The sequence below is a fragment of the Wasmannia auropunctata genome, unplaced genomic scaffold (assembly GCF_000956235.1).
Source record: "Wasmannia auropunctata unplaced genomic scaffold, wasmannia.A_1.0 LD336101.1, whole genome shotgun sequence".
NCBI lineage: Eukaryota > Metazoa > Arthropoda > Insecta > Hymenoptera > Formicidae > Wasmannia > Wasmannia auropunctata.
In genome coordinates this window covers 1,036,643-1,060,502 of record NW_012026789.1, presented here as the reverse complement: position 1 = coordinate 1,060,502, position 23,860 = coordinate 1,036,643, and the positions used below count along the sequence as shown (strand labels likewise).

At 38.9% G+C, this 23,860-nt stretch overlaps 6 protein-coding genes and 1 long non-coding RNA gene across 22 annotated transcripts in view; 3 read left to right on the top strand and 4 right to left on the bottom strand.

Annotated features, from left to right (window-relative positions):
* Window positions 1-1,323: 1,323 nt before the first annotated feature.
* LOC105458234 (serine/threonine-protein kinase PAK 2) lies at window positions 1,324-3,615 on the bottom strand. The gene has a single exon (XM_011703397.1). It carries the CDS (start codon window positions 3,305-3,307, stop codon window positions 1,721-1,723), a length of 1,587 nt encoding a protein of 528 aa, XP_011701699.1. The 5' UTR covers window positions 3,308-3,615; the 3' UTR covers window positions 1,324-1,720.
* Window positions 3,616-3,760: 145 nt separating this feature from the next.
* On the top strand, window positions 3,761-6,452 carry LOC105458215 (exosome complex component RRP43-like). 4 transcript variants are annotated; one of them, XM_011703376.1, is made up of 8 exons: window positions 3,761-3,855; window positions 3,959-4,042; window positions 4,283-4,319; window positions 4,400-4,537; window positions 4,746-5,040; window positions 5,134-5,254; window positions 5,328-5,434; window positions 6,301-6,452. In XM_011703376.1, the coding sequence occupies exons 2-8, from the start codon at window positions 4,026-4,028 to the stop codon at window positions 6,432-6,434; spliced, it is 849 nt and encodes a 282-aa protein (XP_011701678.1). In that variant the 5' UTR covers window positions 3,761-3,855; window positions 3,959-4,025; the 3' UTR covers window positions 6,435-6,452. The 4 variants fall into 4 exon arrangements, with proteins under 4 accessions (XP_011701678.1, XP_011701668.1, XP_011701687.1 ...); XM_011703366.1 differs by having other exon boundaries at window positions 3,811-3,893; XM_011703385.1 differs by lacking the exon at window positions 6,301-6,452 and adding an exon at window positions 6,158-6,274 and having other exon boundaries at window positions 3,835-4,042.
* A 295-nt stretch (window positions 6,453-6,747) lies between these two features.
* On the bottom strand, window positions 6,748-8,831 carry LOC105458183 (caltractin). Of its 6 annotated transcripts, none has more exons than XM_011703313.1 (3): window positions 8,120-8,604; window positions 7,895-8,028; window positions 6,748-7,509 (listed from the first exon to the last, which is right to left on the bottom strand). In XM_011703313.1, exons 2-3 carry the CDS (start codon window positions 7,895-7,897, stop codon window positions 7,009-7,011), a joined length of 504 nt encoding a protein of 167 aa, XP_011701615.1. In that variant the 5' UTR covers window positions 7,898-8,028; window positions 8,120-8,604; the 3' UTR covers window positions 6,748-7,008. The 6 variants fall into 6 exon arrangements, with proteins under 6 accessions (XP_011701615.1, XP_011701623.1, XP_011701631.1 ...); XM_011703321.1 differs by having other exon boundaries at window positions 8,163-8,604; XM_011703329.1 differs by having other exon boundaries at window positions 8,169-8,604.
* Window positions 8,832-8,883: 52 nt separating this feature from the next.
* On the top strand, window positions 8,884-14,168 carry LOC105458169 (mediator of RNA polymerase II transcription subunit 25). 3 transcript variants are annotated; one of them, XM_011703293.1, is made up of 15 exons: window positions 8,884-8,974; window positions 9,306-9,431; window positions 9,572-9,617; window positions 9,696-9,817; window positions 9,938-10,157; window positions 10,248-10,854; window positions 11,087-11,376; window positions 11,615-11,799; window positions 11,874-12,036; window positions 12,184-12,372; window positions 12,786-12,974; window positions 13,062-13,247; window positions 13,343-13,402; window positions 13,484-13,603; window positions 13,772-14,168. In XM_011703293.1, the coding sequence occupies exons 2-15, from the start codon at window positions 9,310-9,312 to the stop codon at window positions 13,925-13,927; spliced, it is 2,655 nt and encodes an 884-aa protein (XP_011701595.1). In that variant the 5' UTR covers window positions 8,884-8,974; window positions 9,306-9,309; the 3' UTR covers window positions 13,928-14,168. The 3 variants fall into 3 exon arrangements, with proteins under 3 accessions (XP_011701595.1, XP_011701575.1, XP_011701584.1); XM_011703273.1 differs by having other exon boundaries at window positions 9,693-9,817; XM_011703282.1 differs by having other exon boundaries at window positions 8,940-9,032; window positions 9,693-9,817.
* Window positions 14,169-15,390: 1,222 nt separating this feature from the next.
* LOC105458134 (RING finger and transmembrane domain-containing protein 2-like) lies at window positions 15,391-20,058 on the bottom strand. Of its 6 annotated transcripts, none has more exons than XM_011703249.1 (5): window positions 19,987-20,058; window positions 17,206-17,461; window positions 16,106-16,801; window positions 15,794-16,009; window positions 15,391-15,712 (listed from the first exon to the last, which is right to left on the bottom strand). In XM_011703249.1, exons 2-5 carry the CDS (start codon window positions 17,446-17,448, stop codon window positions 15,479-15,481), a joined length of 1,389 nt encoding a protein of 462 aa, XP_011701551.1. In that variant the 5' UTR covers window positions 17,449-17,461; window positions 19,987-20,058; the 3' UTR covers window positions 15,391-15,478. The 6 variants fall into 6 exon arrangements, with proteins under 6 accessions (XP_011701551.1, XP_011701518.1, XP_011701543.1 ...); XM_011703216.1 differs by lacking the exon at window positions 19,987-20,058 and adding an exon at window positions 19,443-19,806; XM_011703241.1 differs by lacking the exon at window positions 19,987-20,058 and adding an exon at window positions 19,104-19,405.
* On the top strand, window positions 17,521-18,146 carry LOC105458164. Its single transcript, XR_975504.1, has 2 exons — window positions 17,521-17,592; window positions 17,690-18,146. It is a non-coding gene; the product is annotated as an uncharacterized LOC105458164 (long non-coding RNA).
* LOC105461156 (probable citrate synthase 2, mitochondrial) overlaps window positions 19,982-23,860 on the bottom strand; it is a 13,659-nt gene continuing 9,780 nt past the window's right edge. Inside the window, exons 4-10 of the mRNA XM_011707642.1 lie at window positions 23,181-23,607; window positions 22,524-22,729; window positions 22,126-22,258; window positions 21,805-21,999; window positions 21,611-21,712; window positions 20,926-21,148; window positions 19,982-20,102 (exon numbers count right to left, since the gene is read on the bottom strand). Coding sequence (XP_011705944.1) covers window positions 20,951-21,148; window positions 21,611-21,712; window positions 21,805-21,999; window positions 22,126-22,258; window positions 22,524-22,729; window positions 23,181-23,607 — 1,261 coding nt within the window. The 3' untranslated portion in view covers window positions 19,982-20,102; window positions 20,926-20,950. The remainder of the gene's footprint in view (window positions 20,103-20,925; window positions 21,149-21,610; window positions 21,713-21,804; window positions 22,000-22,125; window positions 22,259-22,523; window positions 22,730-23,180; window positions 23,608-23,860) is intronic.

The window sequence follows — 23,860 nt, the reverse complement described above, 5'->3', positions numbered from 1 at the left end:
GTAAAACACAAAAATTATACTCTACAGGATTAATACAACTTAACTTTCGTTTATCACAGTCGTGATTTTATATATACCTGATATTACTGCTTGAATCATCTTAAATATCTAGACATTCACTTTTTACAGTAATTCAATCGTATTACACGTTCATGCATCGCATATTATAATCTTCATGCACGCTATTGAATATCAGCTTATATACATATATTGGTTATTTAAAAAATATTGCTATATGAATATAATCTGTTTGAGCAATATCGCGCTCTTAGAAAATACAAAAGTTTTCAAAAAGGTATATGTTTTTATAAAAGTAGGAATAAAAGTCTTACAAAACTGTGTATGTATATGAAGTGTGTGTGTGCATCTTAATAATTTTATAAAAATGCATTGCACGGTGGTTGCCGTTACATAATTCGCAACGGTTAATTTTCAATGCATTGCCTTACGATAGCAAACAGTGCCACTCACTCAATTTCACAAAATATTTTTTTAAACTAATATTTTAAAACTCATATTTTCATATATGACTAATACTAATTTTTCAGCGCATAGCTTTTCCTATAAATTAAAATAACTTATAAGTTAAAATTTATAAAGTTAAAAAACTTTACAAGTTACAGATTAAAAAAAAAACAACTTACAGTCAAATAACTTATTTTACAATTTATATTATCAAATGTGTGCTAGCCTTATCCGATTTATTTTTCTTGGAAAGAGTTAAGAGCTTCAAATTTGATGGACTTTAATTGTTATCAGAGCTCTTATATAAACCGTGGTACTTTGATTCATCCGAATCAGAATCAAAAATCCAAGGGCAAAGAAGAAGCTCTTATATAATTGAATTTATCATTTGTCTCTCATATCTTGATATTTCTGTACACTGATGTAAGTACAGTTAATTTTAAGGAAAATATTTATGAAATTCTGCATTGTGAACTTTTTTTTTATATATTAACCGATATTAAAAATACAAATTTTAACATATTTTATATACATTCTATTCATCGTTCAAAAAAGCATATAAAAATGCATTCTGTGTTCACAGTTATTTACATATAAAACTCCGTTTGTTGTTCTGGTAAATACTAAACTCTCGAGTGGCAAAACGCATATCAATATAGTATCATTGAGCGGAGATATACCTGAGTAAAACCCTAATTCATCATATTGCACATAAACCATAGATGGCTTATTTCAGAAGTCGATAAATTTGTCAAAGTATTTCCACAAATAATTTTCACGATACTATCTTGCAACAGTAATAATCATGATATAATTAAGTAGCACCAAAAATAATTTAGATTTTTTTTTTAACAACAATGTTATTTGAATAAAATAATCTTAAAATGACTATCAAGCATTATCACTGTGCTTTGATTTCGTACATGTATAAACCAGCATAGTGATATAAAAACGAAATCAGACAAGGCAGTCAAATAAATTTAAGATATTAAAATGTAATATAATTACGAAATTCTTTTAAGGCTTTTTCAGTTACGAAAAATATCTTCTCATTCTTCAGGGGCGCGTCCGGATTTCCACGCAAGTGTCATCTAGGTATCATTTTTTTTTCTTTGTTCTTCACCGAACGTTAAACGAGAATAAAATGATACTCGAGGAGCACTCGGGTGGGAATCCGGACACGCCCCGGCGTAATGAACGACAAGCAGCAATGAAGTATCGTGAATGTTTACAGTACGAAATTCTTTAGAAATGTTTAGTGAAATGCCTTTTGGAGAATTCTCTGCGCAACACGGATCAGCGGAGTGAGTGTAGACAATTCCGCGCAGTTTTCTAGGAACGGATGAGAGAGCAACTCGTCGGCGGTCGCTCTCTCGTCGACCTCCACGGCGAGGCATCTCTCCAAGAAATTCTGGAACGTCGGGCTGAGGCTCTCCCATCGCGGGATGGAGGGTCTACCAATGGCAGCGATCAGATATAACGCTCTCAGCGGTGTCTCTTTCATGTAGGGCGGCTCGCCCTCGATCATTTCGATGGCCATTATACCGAGCGACCAGATGTCCACCTTCTTGCCGTACTGCTTCCTCGTCACGACCTCCGGCGCCATCCAGTACGGGGTGCCGACCATGGTCTGCCGTTTCTCGTCGCCGTCGATGTTCGCGCAGAAACCAAAGTCCGTGACCTTCACCGTGCCGTTCATCCCCAGCAGCACATTGTCCGACTTGATGTCGCGGTGAATGATGCCCCTGGTGTGCAGGAAGCTTATCGCCTTGAGGACCTCCCTGCAGACCGCCGCGATCTGAATCTCCTTCATCACGGTCTCGGTGACCACGTCCGTGAGCGGCCCGCCCTCCAGCAGCTCCATCACCACCCAGAGATGCTCGTCCACGAGGTAGGCGTCGAGGAAATTGACCAGATTCGGATGTTGGAACTGCTTGAGGATCTTGATCTCGGTCAATATCAGCTCCTTCTTCGGCTGCTTCGACAAATCTATGTCCTTTATGGCTACCTTCTGACCATGCTGAAGGTCAGTTGCTATGAACACAGTACCGGAGGCACCGGCGCCCACCTCTTTAGTCCTCTCGAAGCGCAGGTTCGGATCCCCACGTTGGCAGATGGCCCTGAGCTCCTCGTACACCTGCTCGTCACTGAGTCTCACATCCGTGCACTCGGTCTTCCTTCGCAGGATCGGACTCTCCTCTATTCTATCCGGCAAAACATTCCGCTCCTCCTCCTCCTCTTCCCGTAACGGATCGTCCTCACCGTCGCTGATCCGATACGTGTTCAGATCCTCTAGGATTTCGGTGAGGGTCTTCTCCGCCCTGTCGTTGCACTTGCTCCTCTGTCGTGGCGCCGGTTTCGGCGGTTTCGGTGGTTTCGGCGGTTTCGGCGGCTTGTTCGCTTTCGGCGGTAGCGCGGGCAACGTCGGCTCGTCCGTCGAGCTCTCGGAGGTCAGGCGGTCGTCGTCGGAGCCGGTATACGACTGGTACTTCTTCGTCAGGATGTTGTCGATCTCCTGCGACTCCTCCTCGATCAGGTCCTGCGTGACGAACGGCTTGAAGACCTCCTGGTCCTGCGGCCTGCGCTTGATCGAGTAGTTGTAGAACTTGATGGCGTGCAGCGCGGCGTCGGGATGCTCGTCCTGCTCCGACTTGGTGATCTGGGTGTTGAGCAGGCGTATCCACGAGTCCGGCAGGCCCTCCAGCTGCCCGGTCTCGGCATTCTTGCTCACGTGGAACGGATGCGAGACGTTGGTCGGCAGACCGATCTCCGCCGCCACGGTGTCGACCGAGGGACCGCCGCTCCTCTTCTTCGAGAACAACTTCGTCAGGCTGAGGTTCATCCTCTCTCTCTCTCTCTCTCTCGCGCGCGCGCGCGCGTACTCTGCACGCTCCGCTCCCTTTATCCTCGCGCCTTCGCCTCGCAGTCGCGACCGCGTACCTACTTAATTCTCGAGAGGAGAGAAGGAGCGAGAGAGAGAAAGAGAAAACAGGCGAGTCTCGCGGTTTCAGATACTCTCGTTACTCATGCCAGCGCGATTGCAATTGACGCAAATTCTCTCCTTTGCCACAAAACGATCACATTGTTGAGTCTCACACGCCCGATTACACGCCGGCGGATGGACGACGTCGCCAGTGCCGACAATGCGGCGGATCGCACGTGTCACCAGATGTTGACGTACTTCTAGTTAACATCGCGCGAGAAAAATCGATTATTCGCGCCTATATCGAACATTTCTTCCTAGATCTGTTTGTTGCACTTCTTGCACTCAAAATTGTCATTTTCTCTCTCTCTCTCCGACGTCCGAATATATATCTATCTCATTTTAAGTGCAAAAATTACGGAGGATTTCAAGCAGCTGAAGCAGCGCAAACAAATCTGTGATTATTGGTTAGGAATAACCTCGAGCGTGTTTCTGTTTGTTGAACGTAATTATTTATTTTTTATTATTTTTCATAATTACTTTGTCCTTTTTTTTTTAATTAAAATTTAGCACGCGGTCTGTAATCAAACGAGGAAGCTGTCAGATACGGAGTCAAATACGGAAAATTTTAACACAAATGGATTTACAGTACAAGTAATGTATTTTCAAATAACTTTTTCAAATAACTTTTTTAAATAAATTATAGAATGCATGACAAATAAAAATCTTATTTTTATTTCTATGTGAAAATGGAGTAAAAAAGAAGCATTTCTCTTGTTTTGCAAGAAAATACTATCTTAGCTTAGTAAAGTACTTAATTAGAAAATTTGAGACTAAGCCATAATGTTTATTTCTTTTCGAAAGGTGTTTTATTATCCTTTAATGTATTTTCAGAACGATACATCCTATGAAATACTTGCAAGATCATCTCGTAAGTATCTCATGTATTTGAATGAAGAAATACATTATCATAAAATTTTTTATAAATCATAAAGAATTTGGCATTCGCAGGAGCAAGATGTTCGAACGGACGGTAGGAAATTCTTGTCTTTTCGGCCAATAAGCGTAAACGTCTCATCGATCATTCAGGCGGACAGTTCAGCGATATTCAAAGTGGGCGACACGACTGCAGTTTGTGGTATTAAAGCTGTGAGTTCGATTCATGTTCCTTGTACACTTATCCATTTTCGTATCCCTTCAAAATATTATATATATGAGAAAATTTAATGTCTTGATAATTTATATAATATTTTATAACGACCTGCCTTTATTTTTCTTTATTTATTTAAAATAAAAGTACCATTGGTTTTTTAAGTCACTGACAAAGTGATTGATTAATTTAAATGATTAATTCCAGGAATTAACGACGCCAAAAGCGGACACTCCAGATCACGGTTACATAGTGCCAAATGTGGAATTGTCCCCTCTGTGCTCCTCCAAGTTTCGCCCAGGTCCGCCGAGCGAGCAGGCGCAGGTGCTCTCCAAATCGATAGACATAATTTTGAGTAACTCGGCGGCGCTCGACTTGACAGACCTTTGCATCTGCCGAGGTAAACTGGTATGGGTCTTGTACTGCGATATCCTGTGCCTGAATTACAATGGCTCGGTTATAGACGCTTGCGCCGGGGCATTGATGGCAGCTCTCAAAACGTGTAAGTCACGCGTGCACGCTGTAACGTGTAACAACATTCCGGCGCTTTCAATTCCTTTTTGCTGTATCTCAAGACAGATCTTATCTCTTGCAGTGACCTTACCTGAGGTGAATTACAACAGCGAGACGGGAGTAATTGTCGTACATCCGAAGAACAGAGAGACGTTTACCGTGAGAACGTTACCAGTTTCTATATCGTTTGCAGTATTTGAAAAGTCAGTTTCAATTTATTGTAACAGATGCTTCTCGTGTAGTTCATATCTAACTGATCTCTTTATTTTTTTGCAGACAATTGTTAATAGTTGATCCTACGGACGACGAGGAGGATTTGTCAGCCGGAAGATTTTCTATTGTGATGGACGATGAAGAAGAGATTTGCTACGTACATAAACCTGGTGCGTATTTCTTGTAAAATGCAGTGCAATATGTTTTAAATTATTTAATGAACTTTGCTTAATTCAATAGTTATTATGTTGTAAATACGTCTCATGTAATAATGATCATAAATTTAATGTAGGTGAAATTGCAATCTCAGAATTTACTTTCGAAAGCACTGGAAATAATAATATATTGTAAATTATATAATGAACTTTGCACTTTAATTCAATAATTATTATGTTGTATGTCTCATATAATAATGATCACAAATTTAATGTAGTTGGAATTGCAATCTCTCAGAATTTACTTTCGAAAGCACTGGAAATAATAATATATTGTAAATTATTTAATGAACTTTGCACTTTAATTCAATAATAATAATAAGTTATTATGTTGTAAATACATCTCGTGTAATAATGATCATAAATTTAATGTGGAATTGCAATCTCTCAGAATTTACTTTCGAAAGCACTGGAAATAATAATATATTGTAAATTATTTAATGAACTTTGCACTTTAATTCAATAATTATTATGTTGTATGTCTCATGTAATTATGTTGTATGTCTCATATAATAATGATCATAAATTTAATGTAGTTGGAATTGCAATCTCTCAGAATTTACTTTTGAAAGCACTGGAAATAATAATATATTGTAAATTATTTAATAAATTTGCACTTTAATTCAATAATTATTATGTTGTACGTCTCGTGTAATAATGATCATAAATTTAATGTAGGTGGAATTGCAATCTCTCAGAATTTACTTTCGAAAGCACTGAAAATTATAATATATTGTAAATTATTTAATGAACTTTGCACTTTAATTCAATAATTATTATGCTGTATGTCTCATGTAATAATGATCATAAATTTAATGTAGGTGGAATTGCAATCTCTCAGAATTTGCTTTCGAAAGCGCTGGAAATGGCGAAAGCAAGAGCGAAGTCAGTCAGATCGGTAATCAACGCTGCCATCTCGACGCTGAATGTAAATGATGTGGAAATAAATACTTGAATATTTTTTCAAGATGAATCATTGTATCATATTTCGTACATCAGGAAACACGGTAGTGTCTCGCGTAGTAATACGCGCGCATCGAGATCGCTGTACGTATCTATACGCGAGTTCCGAATACTCGAGATTTAAATATACAAACGAGATCCTTGATAAGATTCGATAATTTATTGTATATCTGTTTTTTCTAGTTGCATTTTATTTTCTAGTTGAATTTGAAATTGGACTGTTCACATGATTCGCATAGGGAAAGAAGTGGCAAGAGAGTCTAGAAAAATAATAGAAGATGCACGATTAAAAAGAACCACTCAAATGTTAGCATAAAACGTAGATAATGCTATTTATTTTCGCACACATCATGGCACATTATTATTAAACATCCACATAAACAAGAGTTTATAAAAAATATCGTTCACAAGTGTACCACAAAAGATGATTGTTGAAACGCCAGTCTTTCGTTTAGAAATATATAAATATAAATATACATATTATTATAATTCAAAAATCCGCTATGTCTCCACATTAATTTGACATAGACGTGTGTGATTAATTTAACTTAATACGAAGTTTACTCTTAATACGAACACGACATTTTCTTAAAGAGTTTGGCGAACTCCTCAAACGATATCTGCCCGTCGCCGTCCTCGTCCACCTCGTTGATCATATCTAATATCTCCTCGTCGGTCAACTCCTCTTCCAACTCGATCGAAACGCGTTTGATATTTTGGAAGGATATCTTCCCCGTTTTATCATCGTCGAAAAGACGGAACGCCCGTAACACCTCGCTTTCGCCTTCCTTCTCCGTCATCTTGCTCAACATTATTTTCATGAATTCTTCGTAAGATATCGAGCTGGGGCATTCCGGCACGACGTCCGCTACGAGCTTCTGTATCTCCTTTACTGTCGGTTCAAATCCCAGGGCTCGGAGAGCAACTTTCAGATCCTTGACAGCAATTTTTCCAGTGCCGTCCGGATCGAACAGGTCGAAAGCCTCCTTTATCTCGGACTTCTGTTTCTCGGTTAATTCCAGTTTTATCGTATTCTTCTTGTGGGACTGTTTCTTGGACGTGGACGCCTATGAAAAAAAAAAAAAATAGAATTATTAACTAGAAACGAGAAATATTATTAGGCATCAAGAGGCAGCCTCGCAGAAAATGCTCTCATTTGTGACACAGTCCTATTTCAAATTACCATTGTTTATATAAAAATATAATTGTTATGAGAAACTTTATTCTCCACATAAACAAACATGCAGATGTATACGTCGTTTAATTAGCTATATTGTACAGTTTTTCAGAAAATATGTTTTGTACAGAAAATATCAAAATACAAAGTAATTTTAGATAATTTTAGTAATAAACAGAATACGATAGATTTTAGAAAAATAGACCAAATTTTCGGCGATTTGAAACAATTTCAGGAATATAGAATTAAAAGGGAATCAAGATGAAACTAATTACCATGTTCGATCTTAACTTATTCTTCGCTAACAGTACAAACGGACAAGCTCTGTCTTTCGTCCGCAATTCAGGCACTTCGAGCTGCTTCTCGTATTAATGTCGCCGCCCGACTGCCATCCTCACCGGACGCGTATCTGTAAACATTACCTTCATTAGTCATCGGAAGGACTCACGGTTTGATCGATATACGACATTAGCCATTATATTATATTTAAAACCGACAACCGTCGATTCGCGCAAACAATGAAAAAAACTCTTCAGTAATAACAATAACAGAGGGTTCGGCAGACGCGTGTAAACAGAGCGTTGAACGATCCCGGAGAAAGCCTGCACGAGGCCACAAGACTGTATACACTCGGCAGAATGAAACATAAAATGTCAAATTGTCGCGTTGTAACGTCTGAATGTCGAACTAGTAAACAGTATACAATCACGATCAGTTACAATACATGTATGTACGATTGTTATTTATTAAACATCCTAAACGTGGCCGCAATTATTGGGCCCGCTATAGGTCAGGTTAGCTGTCCCCAGCTCGCATTTTTGTAGACATTTAATGGGATACCGTTAACAATTTTATTTCACAAATTACACACACAATGCTCTCGCAAAAGAGATTGAAATTCAGAAATTATAGCTCGTAATATTAATTTCATTTCAAGATTTATTATTATCTTGATGTTTTGTAAATACATATATCTGTTATGTCTGAATTTTCCCTTAAATAATGTTTTATTTATATATTTAAAACAGTAGTTTCATTATTATCATTAAAGAGCTGTCTGAAAATTAATATTTCAAATAAAGTTATGTTGTGTCCACATTTCAAATAAAATTATGTTATTTTCTGTCTGTCAAACGTGCATGTCGAACTACACCTTGTATTAACTCTGCTCCGATACGAGCTTTATGTTTAGCTGTGAGGTGTGTGGAGACTGGAGACTGTGGACTCGCGTCGAGTCAGACGTCAGTGAGAAAACGAAAACAAAACTTTTGTTCTTATGATTTGCATGCGTATTTTTACAAACGTGCTGGTGGACAAGCGTACTTTTTGCTTGAGCTTGTAAATTTTAATTGAATGTAAGTTTTTAAAGGAATTCGTTTTAAGCAACCTAATTTTTTGAAGGAGCGTATTTAGGTTAGCTTAAAAATCTTCGATGTAATTAATTTTATTAATTAAGTTTACCTTATTCGGTCTACTTTATCAAAATCGGAGGACTGTGTTTTTAACATTTACCGAAATACAATTCTATACCTCGGGCGATTTGCAAAATCAATTCTCTCGATTTTTATTTTTGTCAGAGCTGAGTAACAGAAGTCTGAAAACAATTTATAGTTTTATATATACATATATATATATATATATATATGTTTTAATATTTAAGTAACATATAAGATTCTTGTGTTTTAGAAAAATGGTGACAGGACCAACTGAACATGGAATACAAGCTGATGTTATATTTGTCATCGAGGGAACAGCTGTTAACGGCGCGTACCTCAATGATCTTAAAACAAATTACGTTATTCCAACGCTGGAGTAAGTTTTAATTCGTAATATTTACACATTAAAATATTAACTTTATAAATATTATACCATATTATATTATCTTTATATATTACTTAAAAATAAAATAGCAATCCTTTATCAATCTGTTTTTATACTTTCCTGCATTACAGATACTTCAGTCAAGGTGGCATAGAAGACAGGGAATATGTATCCGAGGTATGTTATATTTCTTAATGTATGGGAAATTTATTAAGATTACAACTTATTTTAACGCAATCGGAATTTATACAGCAGAATAGCACATTATATGGAATAGTTGTTTATCATGCCGCCGATTGCTTGCCATCTCCATGTACGGAGACCCTTGGACCTTATTCAAATCCTCACAAACTACTAATGGTTCTAGACAAGCTTGAGTGAGTACAAGATAAATTTAACATAAATCTTTCATAAACAGGAATAATATATATTGCCGTTTTTAAAAAAATTCCTTTCTATTGATTGATTTACATTATTAATAATAATGTTCCATCTAGGATGGTCGGCGGGAAGGGAGAATCCTTTGCAAACATAGGCGAGGGTCTGGCAACGGGATTACAGTGTTTCGAAGACTTACACGTGAGACGGGAGCCGAACACCGCTTCGCAGAAACATTGTATTTTGATATGCAATTCGCCCCCGTATCAGACAATGATTCAAGAAGCTTACAAGTTCGCTGGCCATACCATTGAGCAATTAGCTGCCATTTATCAAGAGGTGAGTGATATGGGAGTTGACGAATTGTTAGTGCCACATAAGGAGGCGGTCATTTAAGTATACATGCGTGCGTGACTCTTTTTTTTTCAGAGGAATATCAACATCTCTATATTATCGCCGAGAAAAATTCCGGCGTTGTACAAGCTATTTGAGAAAGCTGGCGGCGATCTGCAGTCCTCGCAAACGAAGAATTACGCCAAGGATCCGCGGCATTTGGTGCTCCTGCGGAATTACAACTTGAAGGAGCGACCGGTCAGTCCCCAGATGGGCGGTAACGTTCACAGTGCCGCGGCCACCGCGGCGCAAATACCCCTGAGCCCGCTGCAGAGCAACGACAGTCCGAACACGAATCAAGTGCAGCAGAACATCGCCCCGCCGAATCAGCAGCAGGGCCCTCCGTTCAGAAACCAAGCCCCTCCTCAGAACATCACCTCAGTGCATCAGACCGTCACGCCGTCGATGGCGGCACCGATGAACACCGCACGGCCGCCATACAATCCTCAGATCGCCGCACCGCCGAATTACCATCCGGCGGGAGTGAACATAGCCACGCGGCCCAGATGGATGCGACCGTCGTTCATAGCGCCGGGCGCGACCGCGCCTGCGAATACGCAAGCCAGCGCGCTAATAGCGCAGCTCACGCAGCCGCCTTCGTCGCTAGGACTCAACGTAGCTGCGTTTAATCAACGATTAGATGGTAAGAATGGTGTTTGCATTTTATTTTTCGCATTTCTTTTTACCTTGTTTATATTCTTTCTTATCTTTATCTTATTTTTTGTTGTATCTTTGTGATGTGTTTCTATTCTTATCTTTATTTTTTTGTATCCTTGTGATGTGTTTCTATTCTTTCTTGTCTTTATCTTATTTTTTTGTTGTATCCTCGTGATGTGTTTTTGGACACGTAAAATTCTGTAATTTTCACTTCACAGTGGCAGGCAATAACGTTATGGCAGCTAATCAGCAGCAGCAACAGCAGCAGCAACTCACGCAGCAACAGCAACAACTGCGCCTGACGATGCAGCTGCAGCAAAATGTCCAGCAGGCCACCATGTCCGCCATGGCCGCTCAACCGACTCACAGCCAACCGGGATCGCAACTTACTGCATCGTGTATTAGCCAGTCTGTACCGACTCAAGTGCCGCAGACTGTCACAGCTTCGCAGCAAGCGCCGGTCTCGGTATCCTCCATCACGCAACAGATCACTCACTCTCAAGCACAAGTAATTAAACTACATTATTACATTTATATGAAATTTATTTGCAAACCAAAGGATGAAGGATTGCAACAGCGTGTGATATAAAGTAAAATATTAGAATGAAATGAAAGGATGTGTCATTTGTAGGTAAATTTGACATTAGAAGCTATCTGAGCTTTAAAGCAAGGTTTATGTGTGAAAAATAAGTAAATAAAGTATTCAAATAATTAGTAATATTGATTTTTGCATTGTAATTTTTCAGGGCAATGTGTCTACCGGTACTGTACAAAATCAACAGCTCGGCGTGCCGCAACGCGAGCGTCAGAACATCTGGCAGGGTATCGTGGAATGGATCGAAAAGGCCAAGAATCCCACGGACGCGCAAAAGCAAACGAGACACGTCCCCTGTCAAGTCTCGGCTAATGCGAAAGACGGAGACCCGGAATTGTAAGTTGTCATCATTTCTCGCTCGATCGACGTAACATTTTTCGTGTTTCACACAACGTGCCTTGCCTCCTCAGGAAAGCGGATACATGGCCGCCCAAATTGATAATGCAATTGATGCCGAAACAATTGATAGGCAGTATTGGTGGTACCTATCTGAAGAATTCCAAATCTGTTGTATTTCACCCGACGCCGTGTGAGGCTTTGGAATCCTTAACAAAAATGATGACGGCTGGATTTGTAAGTGTACTTATTGTGCTGCGTATTAAACGCGTCTTTTTTTTTTTTTTTTTTTCATTTTGACCGCACGAATGCGAATGCTGCGAATAATGTATCTGCGACAGTTGTTTATAATAACACTTAAAAAAAAAATTCTATGTATTTCAGGCGGGGTGTGTCCACTTCACTTCTGCGTCATCGAGCCCGGCTTGCGAAATAAAAGTACTTATACTTTTGTATACTGCGGACAAGAAAACGTACCTCGGCTTCATCCCAAACGACCAAACAGCCTTCGTGGATCGTCTTCGCAAGGTTATACAGCAGCAGAAAACGTCTCAAAACGCTTCTGTAAGACAGGTGAGTAATACGATTATACTTGTATGCGAAAAAAGCGGAAATCAGAGACACAACTGGGCACCGCGAGAGACACGTAAGGCATAATGCATTTCTCGGTATCCGCAAACAGAGAAATTTTAATTAAAAATGCCATTAAGAATTTTTGTTGATATTTTTTAATGTAAATTTTATGATTTACATTTTATAATAAGTATAATTGAAATTGTAAAGAGAATTAAATTAGATAATTCTTTAAGGACGTACACACAGATGAAATTTTTTTATTCTCGAGAAGTCATCCGTTTTTTGTGAAATTGTACAATGAACATTCGATGAATGGCGATTTTTTAATGGAACTTGTTATTGCCTGTAATTACTATTTCGTGGCTACTATCGCAATCGATTTGTAATTATTTTAATATCCGACTTGTCAGGCTAATCCTGGACCAGGCAATGCGATTCCCGCACCCATGCCTACTTCAGGTACACAGGGGGGCATTCTTATGTCCCAAACGAATACTATGGCGATGGGCGGCGGTCAAATAACGCAGAACGTTGTGTCCACCGCTCCACCGCAAACCTTAACTTCGACCAGCGGCCCACAGACCCAAATGAATATGCAGGTAATATAAATGTGCCAGCATTTCTATGGGATAGAATAATTTGTATATTGGCTACATGTTTAGCTATAACGCGTTACACATTTACAGAATAGCGGAATTAGCGGCCCACAAGCTAACGCGGGTGTCGGAGGTATGATCGGTCAACAACGACCTCCGTATGACGATTTAGAGATCGCCAGACATCAAAATTTGCTAAAGATTCATCATCTGAAACAAACGTTAGAAGCCGCGCAACAGCAAGAGGCGCAGTATAAGTCTCAGCTGGAAGTAAATGTAAATATAACTACTTTCGTGCTTTTTGTATTTAATAGAGATAACTTTCAAAAGAGTTTAAAATTTCTTATGTGGCTATGATATTTTTTGTCCAGATCCAACAAAATCTAGAAGTGGCGCAACAGCAGGAAATGCAGTATAAGCAACAGCTTGAGGTATAAGCGACTCTCTGATTTTATCAATAAATATATTTTTGGTATAATGAGACGTAAATAATTATTTTCACACGCGTGCAGGCGCAGCAGGCGCAGAGAGGCCTCAATCAGGCCGCTATGGCTAATCAACAGGCGAACTCTCAACGACTGATGCGTCCGGTTTCCACTAACAATCTTGGTCTCAGACATTTGTTACAACAGGTGAGCTTCAACAGAAACAAAAAAAAAACTAGCTGTATTTATATTAACGCCACAGATTTTTATATATCTGGATTTCTATTTTTATATTTCTATGGAAATCTGTGACTAACGTTCGTAGATATGCTAACGAAGATAAGTTCATTGTACAAATTGCAATTAATGTTACAGTCGCAACCTCAGTATAGCGTTCGGCAAGTGTCGTTCGGGGTGCAACAGCAAATGGTAGGGCCGAGAGGGCAGATAACAGCGAGGCCGATGGCACCTGGTAATACGCAGAATCAGCAGTTTGAGGATGTACCGAATTATAACGATTTTCTTGGTTGAGCGTTCCAAGTAAGCGTTTTCTTTTTAAATTTATATATATTTATACACACACACACGCGCGCGTGCGTGCGCATGCAAGTATACATTAGTAGGCGAGTAAGTAAAAAAGGAAATATACGAGGGCATAATAATTTTAATTTTGTATATTTGTGAGAATAAATAATACTTGTACATAGGGAGAAATACATGCACGAAATACATACGAGCATATAAAGTATTAAATTAATTAATTAAGGAGGTACATTCGCGTTTTTCAGTAATTTGTTGAAATTGCTCTGGAAATTTTTTGGCAACATTGACATCAGACGCACTTTCTCCTTAAATTTGTTATTATGTAATCGACTTTTAAACTTAAGTCAGTCAACTTTTATCAACAACAAACTCCAGGTTAATGGAAGATTCTTCGCTTTCGTTTAATTCGTTATACGTTTTTAAAATTTATTTAATTATTTAATTCATCCAAATGTCGAGCGCTACAATTTTTCAATTATTAGTAAGTCGAGCGAGGATTCCATTTCTGCGGAGTCGAGCTCCATAGAAATGGAATCTATAGCAGCAACAGTTATTTTCCATTTATTGCTTCCTGTATTCCGGATTGCTACTTCATTTAATTAAATTTTAACTTTAAACTTTTCGCAAAATGTGATAGCCATTCCTCTTTTTTTTTCGAATGAATCCAAGATGTGTATCTTTTATTCTAAAGAATTTCTCTTTGACGGTGATTTTTTACTTTTACTCGGCATCATTTAAGACTGAAATTTAAATCGTACGACAAAAAAAAAGGAATTGCTAATTACATATGATTTTTATACGAGCAAAGTTTAGCAACATAAAAATTCTGGAGAAATTTTAAACGATTTTATGAAAAATCATATAAGCCACAAACTGCATGTTTTAAAGTCATAATTTTTAACAATAACTATAATTAAATCAAAAATTATATTTGATATATTATATATTTTATTATATCATTTATTTATATCATTTAATAACGCTAAAATAAAAGTTTATATATGTAGTATATATGTAAAGAAGCATAATATACATATATATGCAAAATAGAATCCGTAGAAATTAATTGAATAAAGAACAACTGAATAGGTCTAAATTTCAATTTATCTAATTCAATTAATCTAATTTAAATGCTTCTTACATTACCCGTAAAAGATTTTATTATCCTTATAAAGGAATCGTTGTTTTCCCCAATTCTTGGCTCATATCATCATGACTCCTTTGAATTAACGCTAAGATAATTTCTAAATATGTACATATTTTACATGTTCAAACATGTACAATTTTTCAATCTAAGTCTCATGCCAATGCGTTTACGTAGTTCTATCATAAGAGCGCATTATTATTTATTGTGTTTCAATATTATTAAAGTTTCGTATATATTAAAATAACTCAAAAGATATAAAAATTCGACGATTATTCGATCACGATAAATAATGGAAAACACCGTCTGCCGTTAACGGAACCTCTTACATTTTTATCTAGCAATAAAAAACTGTACAAAAATTATTCTCTTTAGAGAGATGACAATTGACGGAATCAATACAATTGAATGAAGTGTGTTGTATGGCCATCCCGATAAATCGGATCGTCTGTGATGGACGCGCGACACAGGGGACACGATCGCTCTCTGTCAAGCCACGTCGAGACGCACGTCTCACAGAAAATATGCTTACAATGAAGTCTAACCGGTGTGGTATACTCCTCGTGACAAATGGCACATATACCGCCGGATGCAATCAGCTGTTCCTTCGACGGAGATACTCCGAGGCTCTATAAAAAAAAAAAAAAGATGTACAACGTGATTATGTTGTGTAGTATGGCCAAACCTTGAAGATATATTTGTGTGCATACCACGTTTTGGAACAGTTTCCACGCAGCGGTGCGAAATAGTTTCAGACGCGACAGTAGATCGCTGCCCTTGCTCATTGTATACATTATCGAGAAAAAAATCCCCACGACTTTCTCCGGACCTTGGTACGTTTCGAGCAGGTAGTACAGCCACGGCTGGACAGGCGCGACGCATCGATAAAGTTGCGACATCGCTTCCATCATAAGATAATATTTTCCCTGAAATTTTCATTCACCAGTATTTCATAATTTGATTACACCTGTATTAATATTCCGAGTATTAAAATGACGATTAGATAGGAATAAATCACTCACTCGATTCTGGAACGCCAGCAATCGTACCGGTAGACAAGTCAGGAGAACCTTGCAGACGATGGTGATGAGCTTGAGGAAGAAATCCATCACCGTGACGTAGCAGAGCAGATCCCAGATGGTGAGCGGCTCGGCGTAGGGAGCGAGGGTGTAGAGATTGAACGTGTAGACGACGAAAACGATGCACGCGGTGATGTAGCAGAGGATCAGCATGAGCAACGACCAACTCCGATTGTGCTGCTTGGCGATCTCGCGCTTAACGTCGTTGTTAGCGTGAATGAACGTGACGAGTAGCACAACGAACGTGAGTATGCCGGCTCGGTGATCGTAGAGGCCCTTGGCGAGCAGGATGGTGACGAAGGGAACGTACTGCTGAAGGTGCTTCAGCATCGCCCGAGTCTCCGGACCCAGCTGGACGTTGCCGTTGGCGGTGTTCTCCGAGGCGTTGTTATTGCTGTGGTTCTCGACAACCTCGCTCGCGGTCTCGTGCGCGTTGCTCGAGAAATTGCTCGGCAACGCTATGTGATGATGGTGATGATGGTGGTGATGGCTGCGCGCAGGTTCATCGTGAGAGCCGTTCGCGCCGTTCGTCGCCGGATCCTCCAGATTGATCACATAGCTGTCGCTCGGTAACGCGGCTGGGTGGACCTGATTCCGGAGTCCATGAATGGCCAAGAGCGACGACAGCGTTATGTTAGGCTGTTGCGACAAAGAGATGATTAGCTAGATATCTCAAGCCAATTCTACAATGGTCCGTGAGCCGTAAAAATTGACCAATCGTAGTCGAATGCAAGAAGAATAATCGATTAACGATTGCAGAATAGGCTTTAGGCTCGTTCGACAATATTCTCGAATATTCTTCCTACATTCAGTTCTTAAGTGGCGTCTACAATGAGACTTGAAGACTTAAAATTTAAGAAAATTGACAGATCACAATCGATTTTTCCTTCTCACGTCAGAAGAATAATCGACTATGGTCAATTTTCTCGATTCCTAAGTCTTAAGTCACATTGTAGACGCCGCATTACGGCTTTACGACCCGACACACGACATAATTGTAGAACGGGCCTTACTTTCGACACTGGCTCTACAACGCTACGTACCGCTGCCTGCTGTATCAGAGGACGAATCCCTTGAATGGTGGAGGAGATATTGCCCGCGAATATTCTCGAGCGCTCCGCAGTCCTGACACCAAAGTTAAACGCCGTCCCGGAGCTTATGCTCGCCAACGTGTATCTCGGCGATTCGTGAATCTGTCTATTTTCGTTTGACGTCGATATATGCGGCATCCTCGAGTCACACTGCCCGTTTGCCGTCTCCTCCGTCGGTCCTCCGTTCTCGGCCATATTTTTTTCTTACCTACGATACAAACATTTTTGTCAATTTGCGGACACTTGACGCTCGACAGCCTCGTTAAGCATCTCTTACATCGTTAACATCATGCGAGAGCGCAACGTGCGATCTTCTCGTAAGATGCTCAATATATCAAGGTAAACAAGAGCATTATAGGGTATTACGTAATGTGACGTGTGTTGTTAATTAACTTGTCAGAACAGACATATGTTTTAGCAAATATTTAATTTATAGAACGGCCACTTAGTTTCGCGATGTATCTGCCCGATGATGCCTTTTCGACGTGAAAACAAAGGCTTGGGGAAATAAAAACAGTCATGCGCGACACTGTAAAAACATTAATAAGCCGCTGAGGACGTCTTTGAGAAGGTTAAGAAATCTGTCGTACCGACGAGATACGCGAGCACGTGATGGAAGTGTGTAATACGCAAAAATATAAAATCCTGCATATGTATAATTATATACGATCAGTAATGATTTATGATCCCGCCGAGCGCGAAAAGCAGGAAGTGATGTGCGAAGCTTCGTGCGACGTGGAAAGCTAAAAATTCATCAAAAGCTGCATAACGGATTGTTATACAATTCCAAATGGGCTCCCAACCTTTCAACACACAAAGCAAAGTCCATCATTGTCTTTTCTCGTTTATGACGAACAGCGAGATTGTTATACTATAAATTACGTGCGTCATTATATTATCGCATTCGTATTTTAGTTGCAGATTTTTCTGTCCTTTCTAAATAGTATATCGCGATTTGTGAACTTTGATCATGTAAATATCCATAGGCGAAGGGTTATCCTAGCCTTCGCGTAAGTCGCTAAAATTACTTGTAAAGCAATGCTTGTAAAGCAAAAAGTCCCTTACTGTTCAACATATATCACTAAAGCAATATATTACATATATTATTGACATATGTTCTAAGAAAGATCCCCTCACGTGCCCCGGGACGAATTTGTATAAATTACTAACTTCAATCCTCTTTATGAATTTTGATGTGTAAGTCCTTTAATAACATTTTGGCAGCAAGTCCCACAATGTTCAAAGATGTTTTGTTTCCAAAGATTCAGATTAAGGACCTTTCCTTTCGAAATTCCCATAACTTGCTCCATTTTTAAAATTTTGTTTCTTTTATAGAATTTAATTCTTGTTTAATCACGTCATTTTCTGTCACTGTTGCATTAAGGATTGCTCCACTTTACAGATTTTATACTAAATTTCGTGGATTCTACTTCACGAGATTTTACGTGACTTTTTAACTAGACATTCTTCTTTTGCAGAATTTATTTCTCGTTTAATACACGTCATAATTTTCTGTCACTGTTGCATTAAGGATTGCTCCACTTTACAAATTTTATACTAAATTTCGTGGATTCTACTTCACGAGATTTTACGGGACTTTTTTAACTAGACATACTTCTTTTACAGAATTTAATTCTCGTTTGATACACGTCATAATTTTCTGTCACTGTTGCATTAAAGATTGCTCCACTTTACAGATTTTATACCAGATTTCGTGGACTCCACTTCATGGGGCGTATCTTATGGGCTTTTTACCAAATTTCGTATTTCGTGCGCCGTTTCTCTCTATTATGACGCATACTCGTGAGTCGTGTCTCGCCGCGTCTCGTCGGTACGACAGATTTCCTAACCTTCAGACATGTCCTCTTTTGGAACGATCCTTACTACACCCGGGCCTTCGCTTTTGCGCCCGAAAACCGTTAAATCCGATTTTTCCGTCGAGATTCCAGCGAAGCACCTCGAACCGACACGTTTATATCCGCGTTTCAAATGTCACTTGCACGCACGTAGTACGTCTCCGCGGCGAAATAACGAATAAATATCGCGACACACGTAGGACACGGAGGAAAAACCGTGGTCGAAAGTGGGAGACGATTGAATGTCAGCGAGGGCATCCTTTGTTTTCGACGCGAGACACTTTTCCCCCGAGATTACCCACTTGTATGCCAAAGATCCACGTATGTACGTACCTCGCGAGAGAGATGGTTATCACGCGGATCCCGCTACGATTGTCGAGGAGGGGTGGCTCATTTCTTCCGGCTCCACGGTCCCGCGGCGGTCCGCGAAATTTCCTGACGTGCGCGGGCGACTCGACGGCGACGGCGGCGTGCGTTCACGTCTCGGCGACGACCTCCTCCCGTCCGTCATAATAATTTCGACGCGCCCGCGAACAACGCACGTCACGTCGTCACGCCGTTCTCCGCCGCGCGATTATCTGTACGACGTCGATTGGGCCTTGCTCGGGCACGCGTATTAATAATGGTCCGCGCGTTTGAATGCACCAAGACCTGGCGCATCTCGCCAGACGTCTTGCTCCCTTCGGAGGTGGACTGTGGTTCTCCTTTTCGCGGATTAACGACGGCACTCGAGCGTGCACAGAGTCCCAGTCTCGGCGCGGGGGAGTATCCCCATTTTTAGATAACGGTGATAATGCGTGTGCTATTTTTTTCCCATGTATTTTTTATGCGCGTCGGCACTGAGGAACAAGAGCGAGAGAGAGAGAATTGGCCTTACCATCGACGCGCGCCAAGTTGCACCGTCAGGAGTCACCAAGATCGACGTGCAGATGTCGACAGGTGTCTCGAAAATGTGTTCTCGCGCGGCGCGGAGCAGCAGCCAGCAGCAGTATACTTTTCACGCGGCGGTGCACGGTGTAGCGATAAATAAGAGAAAGAGAAATACATTTCTCAACAAAATTAAGGCATCACTTACTCTACCATCTAAAAATAGGCAAAATTCAAGAGAGTGTAAAAGTTTCGTCAAAAATGATCGTATCGAGATGTTCAAGAAAGCATTTTACAGCTTCAAATCTCTACTTTTCAGATCGACACTTTAGAAAACGATCCTGTTGATTTTTTATGGAATTACATAGGTCCAAATGAAAATGCGTCAAATCTCCAAAAATGTGTACTAAATTTAAAAGGTTTCATGGCATAAACTAAAAATCGCAGTTTACTGCTTTCGAAAGAGTGAATCCTTAGCTTTAATTTACTTTTTTATTGAGCGTTGTACGATTTTTTTTCACCGAGTTATTCAACATTGAAGCAAAAAGGACCATTTTTGCTTCAATGTTGAATAACTCGGTGAAAAAAAATCGTACAAAAAAAGCTCAACAAAAAAGGCAAATTAAAGGTAAAGATTCACTCTTTCGAAAGCTGTAAACTGCATTTGTATGCGATTTTTAATTCGCGCCATGGAACTTGTCAAAGTTCGTAAAAAATTTTGAGATTCGTCGGGTCTCCTTTTCTATCCGTGTAATTCCATGAAAGTAGGATCGTTTTCTAAAGTACCGATTTGGAAAGTAGAGATTTCAAGCTGTAAAATGCTTTTTTGAACATCTCGATACGATCATTTTTGACGAAGTTACACTCTCTTGAATTTTGCCTATTTTTGGATGGTAGAGTAATTGATGCTTTAATTTTGTTGAGAAGTGTAATTCTCGCGAGTAAATACCTTTGTACGCGTTTCGCTCTTATTTTTACTTTCGTGTCCTGCGTTTCCGTTTCCTTATACCGTCGTCGCGGATCGTTTCCATGTAGCTGTGAGTGCAACTCGAAATCGGATGCTCGACAGGCGCGTTCACGACTCTGGTCCAGATAATCGAGGCGATCGTCCCCAGGGCCCGCGCCATGTAAAGTATCGTCTGATTGAATCTCATGTCTTCCAATCCGTAATACTAGACAGATAAACCACATTATTGTCTTCTAATCCGTAACGCTAGACGGATAAAAAAAGACATTAATTAATGCGTTAAAGCGATCAAAACAGATTTTACATTTTTTATCTTTTTTTTTAATTCTACATTGCTTCTACACTACAAATTCAATCTTATAAATAATCTACTTTGTGTGTACGAGTGTGCATGTTTATAATGTAAAATTTATAAGGACGATGGTAAGTTACAAATTTTGCATATATTTAATTATATAAATTATTTATACTTGCATTAAAAAAAAATGGATCATTGTAACATTACAGTGACCCGTTTTTTTGTATGTGAATATATTTTGCATATATAATAGAAATTAAATTATTCAGAATTATATACACAAATTAAATATACATAATAGTAAAAGGGAAATGTGCAAATGTTTTCTAATTAAATAAAATTCTGCTGTAAAAATATGTAATTCTCTACCTGAAAAATAACAGGAGCCAGAGCATTCTGCTCCGGGTAAATGTCCTTTCTTTTTGGCCTTCTCATTGTCGACCTTATTAACCGCGTGATGTCTTGCGAGAGCTGTGAAAGTTTTCGACATAAATCGTTCGTATCTTCGTAAGAGCAACAGCGAATTTTTTTTTCTCGCCGTGTGCACGATTTTATTTTTATACCTTTATTTCCGTATTATTGGGCAAATGTTGCTTGGCGTAATTCAGGAGTGCGGTGTATCGCGGATCGCAGAAGTCGGCCTCCTTGTGCCCTATCAATTTGTCTCTGCTCCATAAATTCAGCACGCAAGCCTTCAAGGCCTGTTCCGTCCACGTTCGGCCGAGCGTATTCTTGATTTTTGCTTGCAATTCTTTCCACTGTATGTAATACATACATATGTACATATATAATTTTTTTTTTAATTTAATATAGTTTTACCTCCAATATGTATATGTATACATATAATTTTTTTTTTAATTTAATACCTTTTTATTAATTTTTACCTCCAACATTGTTCCACTTTTAGGCTCGTCGACGTGCGCCAAAACGACGCTCGCTAATACCTCATTTATATGGAGATCAGTTGAACCCAAAATTTGCGTAATATGAGCGATTGGTGCCCCGCCATCGTCGTCGCTAAGATAGATCGTTCAATTCTCTTGTATTCTTTCTTTCATACTTACAATTAAATTGAAGGATGTAATTTCACAGTTACAATCGCTACTATTCACGCGAAACGCGTCTTAATTAGAGCAATTTTGTTTCATTTATTTTATTAAAAATAACTTAATATTTTTTATAATTAGCTTCACTGTTTTTTGAAACGTATGTTTCATATTCAAATTTATATTTTTATCAGAAATAAAAATTTCTACATTATAATAATAAGAATGAAATTTACGCGTTTAAAGTGATGTATAGCCTGAGAAAATCGGCGATCGATGATCTTTGACCGTTGCAGCTCTCGTTCGTGTTGTTCAAGCAATTTAACAAAAATTGCACCCAATCGCCGTCACCGCTCACGTTTCTCAACGTTCGGCCTTTGGCAATTAGACCGATAATCGCTGGTAAGGTTGCAAGAAATTCCATACCATCTTCATAGGTATACTTAAAATCGAACGTCATTTTACGCGTTAACTAATATATGTTAGATATTAATTTTCTACAATAAAAATACGTTTTTATATGGAGAAAATTACATCATTTTTTCGTGCTAATTGGCTCCAATTATAAAAATTTGTAAGTGAAGCTATACTATTTTTATCTTTTAGAAATAGAAATTTCTATATTTTATATAAATATTTTTTGCTATTTGTATTATGATATTTCTAGTATTTTATTCTTATTTTTCCAATGAGACGTAATTGTATTTTTTATTTTTATTTTAATATTTTTTTATGTTTATTAATTTTTTAGTTTTAGCTTTTTAATTTCATTATATGAAAAAGGAAATATTTCGATCATTATTATCTAGAATGTTAATCTTGTCAAGCAGTTTTTTGTATGTTTTCTACTTATTCAGCAAATTTTTAGAAGATGTCAAAATATCTTCAACTACCTCCCAATAAGTGTAGGGCATAGCACCGTGCCTTTTGGCCTCTCTCGCCTGCTTGCTGATGCCGAAAATTGTGAGCGCGACCGACAATTTATGCAAGGGTGTAATTGTTTCGGGCATCGAACGCAGAACGGAAGCTATTGTTTCGCCCCGTTGTCCCGACCACCATTCTGTACATTTTTTACGTCGTGACGTCCAATCGGCGATCAATGAAGCAGTTTGCTGCTGCGTCGGGACGTCACCGGTTAAGAGCAACCAAAACACAGCTTCCACGCTCGGCGAGCTGCCCTCGCGAGGCAGCAGAGCGATCACTTCCGGTATAGTCAGTCCACGGTAAACGATCTGAGGAAGTTTTAGTTTTAACGTTAAAATCTTTTGAAGGAGAAAAGTTTGTGTAATCTGTTTGAGTCCGTAAATAATTGTTTGAAATCTTTAATAATTTAATATCTGCACAGAAAGAACAATTTTGCTGAATCCAGATCTGAAAATAATTTTTGTTATAATAATCAAAATAATTTTGTACGAAAGTCAAAGTGATTGCTAGAATATCAAAACATTTTATAGCAATGCTTATCAGTTTTAACATTCCAACAAATTATTTTGATGAGTCAACAAAAAATTATTTTCAGATCTGTTTTTAGTAAAATCTTTAGACCTTTCAACAAAAAGATCGGAAGAGCACA